This window comes from Oncorhynchus mykiss, chromosome 1, assembly GCF_013265735.2.
Source record: "Oncorhynchus mykiss isolate Arlee chromosome 1, USDA_OmykA_1.1, whole genome shotgun sequence".
In the NCBI taxonomy this organism is placed as follows: Eukaryota; Metazoa; Chordata; class Actinopteri; order Salmoniformes; family Salmonidae; genus Oncorhynchus; species Oncorhynchus mykiss.
The window spans coordinates 17,216,093-17,222,092 of NC_048565.1; the positions used below are offsets into that span (position 1 = coordinate 17,216,093).

Genomic DNA, 6,000 nt, shown 5'->3' on the forward strand with positions numbered 1-6,000 from the left:
CAGATAAGTTTTGGAGAAGAAGCTCCGAATGTACGCTTTATAGATCAACGTCTAGTGGGCAGAAGGCAGGCAGCAGCCCCTGGTTACATTGGCTCAGGAAGGAAAGTGGGTGGAAAGAAAAGAACTACAGCAATGCTAATGCTTTGAGGGAGGTAGGAATTACTATAAAGCAGTTGAAAAATTGGTGCATATTTTCAAAATGAGTAGGGAGTGAGCGATGTGAATTGGGATTTTGGTCATAATAAATACCACATCATGTGTTTGACACTGGCCTGAATCGAAGCTATGTGACATCTGAAACCATTTTAACAATAATTCAGAAGAGGGCAAATAATCTGTGTGCTAAGGTATCTTTGAAAAAGATCTGATCTAATGTAGCTTGCCTATTTTTGCATTGAAACAAACAGTAAGAAGTATCCCTCAATCTGGCCTATGCCCATCCCCCCAACAAAGTGAGAAGTATGCCTTAAATTGTCAGTTTATGATCTGATAATTGGTTCCATTTCGGTAACACTTTTCTTGAAAACTAGTGTCATAATATGGTCATATCACTGTCATGACACATATTTAAACCTGTTGTGACATAAGAGTGTCAAACCCCACAAAACCTAGCACTGTAGTTCTTTTATGTCTGATTATGACACCATAAGGGTGTACCCCCCCCCCCCCCCCAAAGGTGTGGACTCCAGACGCAAAACCTGACTCTAAAGGGGAGGGTCCGGGTGGGTATTCCTACACGGCGGCGGCTCCGGTGCGGGATGTAGACCACCCCTCCACCCGCAGATACCTCCGCTTTGGTGGTGGCCCTGGTGCATGGACCTTCACTGGAGGAACCGGGCCGCCGATCATCGCCGTAGGAACCAGACCACCGACCGTTGCCGGAGGCTGCGGACAGGGGACCGTCGCCGGAGGCTGCGGACAGGGGACCGCCGCCGGAGGCTTTGTGCCGCGGATCGCCGCCGGAGGCTTCGTGCCGCGGATCGTCGCCGGAGGCTTTGTACGTGGAGCCGGAACAGGTCTCACCGGACTAAGGAGACGTACTGGAAGCCTGGTATGTGGAGCTGCCACAACGTGTCCTGGCTGGATAGCCACTTTAGCTCGGTGAGTGTGGAGAGCTGGCACAGGACGCACTGGGCTATGACGGTGCACTGGAGGCATAGTGCGTAGAGCCAGCGCAGGACACACTGGACCGTGGAGGCGCACCGGAGGTCTGGAGCGCCGAGCTGGCATAACGCGTCCTGGCTGGATACCCCCCTTAGCCCGGCAAGTGCGGGAAGCTGGAACAGGCCAAACTGGGCTTTGCTGGCGAACCGGGGTCACCGTGCGTAGAGCTGGCGCAGGATAACCTGGGCCGAAGAGACGCACCGGAGGCCAGGAACGCTGAGCCGGCACAATCCATCCTGGCTGAATGCCCACTCTAGCACGGCCACTGCGGGGAGCTTGCACAGAGCGCACCGGGCTGTGGATGCGCACTGAAGGCATGGTGCGTAGAACTGGATAGCATGGTGCTTGACCGGTCACTCGCTCCCCATGGTAAGCACGAGGAGTTGGCTCAGGTCTAAACCCTGTCTCTGCCACTCTCCCCTTGTGCCTCCCCCCCAAAAAAAATGGGGAGCTGCCTCTCGTGCTTGCCTCGTTGCCGTGACTCCTGGTATCGCCGCCGCTCCTCCCTTGCTGTTTCCGCCTGTTTCCATGGCAGGGTCTTGTCCCCTGCCATAACCTCCTCCCATGTCCATGAGGTCCTCCACTCACTCTTCTCCCGGGCCCAGGATCCCTGCTCCTCCTGGTCACGCTGTTTGGTCCTTTGGTGGTGGGTAGTTCTGTCACGCTTGTCGTCATAAGGAATAGTGGACCAAAGCGCAGCGTTGTAAGTGTTCATGATTTTTATTGATCAAAACACTCGAACAAAAATGACAAAGTGAAAAAAACTAACAGTTCTGTAAGGCACATAAACTATACAGAAAAATAACTACCCCCAAAACACAGGTGGGAAAAAGGCTGCCTAAGTATGATTCCCAATCAGAAACAACGATAGACAGCTGCCTCTGATTGGGAACCACACTCAGACAAAAACAAGGAAATAGAAAACACAGAAATAAAAATACTAGAATGCCCACCCTAGTCACACCCTGGCCTAACAAAAATAGAGAATAAAAGCCTCTCTAAGGCTAGGGCGTGACACCTACAGTCGTGGCCAAAAGTTTTGAGAATGACACAAATATTAATTTCCACAAAGTTTGCTGTTTCAGTGTCTTTAGATATTTTTGTCAGATGTTTCTATGGAATGGTGAAGTATAATTACAAGCATTTCATAAGTGTCAAAGGCTTTTATTGACAACTACATGAAGTTGATTCAAAGACTCAATATTTGCAGTGCTGACCCTTCTTTCTCAAGACCTCTGCAATTCACCCTGGCATGCTGTCAATTAACTTCTGGGTGACATCCTGACTGATGGCAGCCCATTCTTGCATAATCAATGCTTGGAGTTTGTCAGAATTTGTGGGTTTTTGTTTGTCCACCCGCCTCTTGATGATTGACCACAAGTTCTCAATGGGATTAAGGTCTGGGGAGTTTCCTGGCCATGGACCCAAAATATCGATGTTTTGTTCCCCGAGCCACTTAGTTATCACTTTTGCCTTATGGCAAGGTGCTCCATCACGCTGGAAAAGGCATTGTTCGTCACCAAACTGTTCCTGGATGGTTGGGAGAAGTTGCTCTTGGAGGATGGGTTAGTATCTTTCTTTATTCATGGCTGTGTTCTTAAGCAAAATTGTGAGTGAGCCCACTCCCTTGGCTGAGAAGCAACCATACACATGAATGGTCTCAGCGTCACGCCCTGGCCATAGAGAGGCTATTTATTCTCTATTTTGGTTAGGCCAGGGTGTGACTAGGGTGGGCATTCTATGTTCTTTTTTCTATGTTTTTGTATTTCCTTGTTTTTGGACGGGTATGGTTCTCAATCAGGGACAGTTGATTAGGTAGCTCTTGCCCACATGGGTTTTGTGGGTAGTTGTTTTCTACACCCAGATCGTTACACTCAGGATGCTTTACTGTTGGCATGACACAAGACTGATGGTAGCACTCACCTTGTCTTCTCCGGACAAGCGTTTTTCCGGATGCCCCAAACAATCGGAAAGGGGATTCATCAGAGAAAATGACTACCCCAGTCCTCAGCAGTCCAATCCCTGTACTTTTTATAGAATATCAGTCTGTCCCTGATGTTTTTCCTGGAGAGAAGTGGCTTCTTTGCTGCCCTTCTTGACACAAGGCCACCCTCCAAAAGTCTTTGCCTCACTGTGCGTGCAGATGCACTCACACCTGCCTGCAGCCATTCCTGAGCAAGCTCTGTACTGGTGGTGCCCCGATCCTGAAGCCGAATCAACTTTAGGAGACGGTCCTGGCGCTTGCTGGACTTTTTTGGGCACCCTGAAGCCTTCTTCACAACAATTGAACCGCTCTCCTTGAAGTTCTTGATGATCTGATAAATGGTTGATTTAGCTGCAATCTTACTGGTAGCAATATCCTTGCCTGTGAAGCCCTTTTTGTGCAAAGCAATGATGACGGCACGTGTTTCTTGCAGGTAACCATGATTGACAGAGGAAGAACATTGATTCCAAGCACTTTTGGCCATGACTGTAAATGTCAACAGTGTTTTTTAAATATTTTTTATTATATTTTTATTTCACCTTTTTTTAACCAGGCAAGTCAATGAAGAACAAATTCTTGTTTACAATGACGGCCTACACCGGCCAAACCCGGACAACGCTGGGCCAATTGTCCATCGCCCTATGGGACTCCCAATCACGGCCGGTTGTGATACAGCCTGGATTCGAACCAGGGTGCCTGTAGTGATGCCTCTAGCACTGAGATGTAGTGCCTTAGACCACTGCGCCACTCGGGAGGGCTTTGTCCAGGCACTCCGAGTTGCACCGTGCTTAAGAACAGCCTTTAGGCGTGGTATATTGGCCATATCCCACACCTCCTCGGGCCTTATTGCTTATATAGATCACAGACAGAACAATGAATTAATGTTGCGAGTTATACACCACAATAATCACAAAATCAAGTGCAAGTTCAAAACTCCTGTAGTCTACATGCTGCAGTGGGTTTCGATACACACTATTGGGTCTGTAGGTTCCATACTGCGTGTTCCACAAACTGGTTGCAACTGGTAGAGTTGAGAAATACATTGGCACACAACTGTAGCCTGTTGTCTTTTCGTATAAAGCACATAAGACGTCTTTGTAAAGTAACTTAAGTAACTATTCCCCGAGAATGGTTCCCCGAGAACATTTAATTATTCAGTTATGTAGATCATGTATGCATAAATTATACACCATATAAAAACATACAACTTACTCCAAAGTAAGAGAGGGGATTTTCAGTTTGTCTCTCCTCGACTTCATCGTTCTACGATTCCTTCCAAAAGGGACCTCTGTTGACTGCTGCTTGCACTTCACTTGTCACCGTGCACCACTGGTGATTTCGCGGTCCGTTTCTCTTTCATCGTGCGCGAGCGGGAACTAAAAATAACTGTCAACAAGCTATCGTTTACCGGTGGCTTCAGCACATCTTCGCTAACTAGTCCCAACACTGTCAACACTACATGTCAAGGAAAGCAAACTCAGCATAGACAATCCGTTTCTGAAAAGGCGCGCGTCAAGTGTGTAGTCCACAGCGCACCAGTGCAGAATTGAGAAGCGACAGTGCTGTTGGAACAGTGGTCACTCCCACTTAATGGGAGGAGGGGGGGGTCAAGATGAGAGTGTTGCTCAAGGTAATCAAAAGGCCCTGGAGAAAGTGTTGAGAGAGAAAAGTCAAATAAAATATGTATAAATGTTGAATGTACGATTAATATACCCCCTAAAGCCTCGTTCACAATGTCCATTAGCCGTATGTCATGCATTCAATGGCGATGTCCACAACACAGGGGATTCGCAACGCCCCCATGCGTTTTAAGACTGCATTGCTAGACCGACGCCGGATTCTTTGACATTTTGAGCCTGTAATCGAACCCACAAATGCTGATACTCAGTTTTCAGCTGTGCTAACATAATTGCAAAAGGGTTTTCTAATGATCAATTAGCCTTTTAAAATGCTAAACTTGGATTAGTTGCTGATAATGGGCCTCTGTACGCCTATGTAGATAATCCATAAAAATCATCAATTTCCAGCTACAATAGTCATTTACAACATTGACATTCTCTCAACCAGCTTCATGAGGTAGTCACCTGGAATGCATTTAGATTAAAAGGTGTGCCTTGTTAAAAGTTAAGAATTTCTTTCCTTCTTAATGCGTTTGAGCCAATCAGTTGTGTTGTGACAATGTAGAGGTGCTATACAGAAGATAGCCCTACTTGGTAAAAAAAAAATCCATATTATGGCAAGAACAGGTCAAATAAGCAAAGAGAAACAATGGTCCATCATTACTTTAAGACATGAATGTCAGTCAATGCGGAAAATTTGAAGAACTTTTAAAGTTTCTTCCAGTGCCATCGCAAAAACCATCAAGCGCTATGATGGAACTGGCTCTCATGAGGACCGCCACAGGAAAGGAAGTCCCAGAGTTCCCTCTGCTGCAGAGGATAAGTTCATTACAATAACTGCACCTCAGATTGCAGCCCAAATAAATGCTTCACAGAGTTCAAGTAGCAGACACATCTCAACATCAACTGTTCAGTGGAGACTGCGTAAATCAGGCTTTCATGGTTGAATTGCTGCAAAGAAACCACTACTAAAGGACACCAATAAGAAGAGGAGACTTGCTTTGGCCAAGAAACACGAGCAATGGACATTAGACCAGTGAAAATCTGTCCTTTGGTCTGGTGTGAGATTTTTGGTTCCAATCGCCATGTCTTTGTGAGACGGATGTGAACGGATGATCTTTGCGGGTGTGGTTCCCACCGTGAAGCATGGAGGAGGAGGAGGTGTGATGGTGCTTTTCTGGTGATTTATTTAGAATTCAAGGCACACTTAACCAGCATGGCTACCAATGCATT

The 6,000-nt window shown here is 46.9% G+C and overlaps 1 protein-coding gene across 1 annotated transcript in view; it reads right to left on the reverse strand.

Annotated features, from left to right (window-relative positions):
• LOC110493215 (microtubule-associated serine/threonine-protein kinase 3) overlaps positions 1–4,865 on the reverse strand; it is a 47,556-nt gene extending 42,691 nt beyond the window's left edge. Inside the window, exon 1 of the mRNA XM_021567512.2 lies at positions 4,361–4,865. Within this exon, the coding sequence (XP_021423187.2) occupies positions 4,361–4,407 (47 nt within the window). The 5' untranslated portion in view covers positions 4,408–4,865. The remainder of the gene's footprint in view (positions 1–4,360) is intronic.
• Between the last annotated feature and the right edge of the window lie 1,135 nt (positions 4,866–6,000).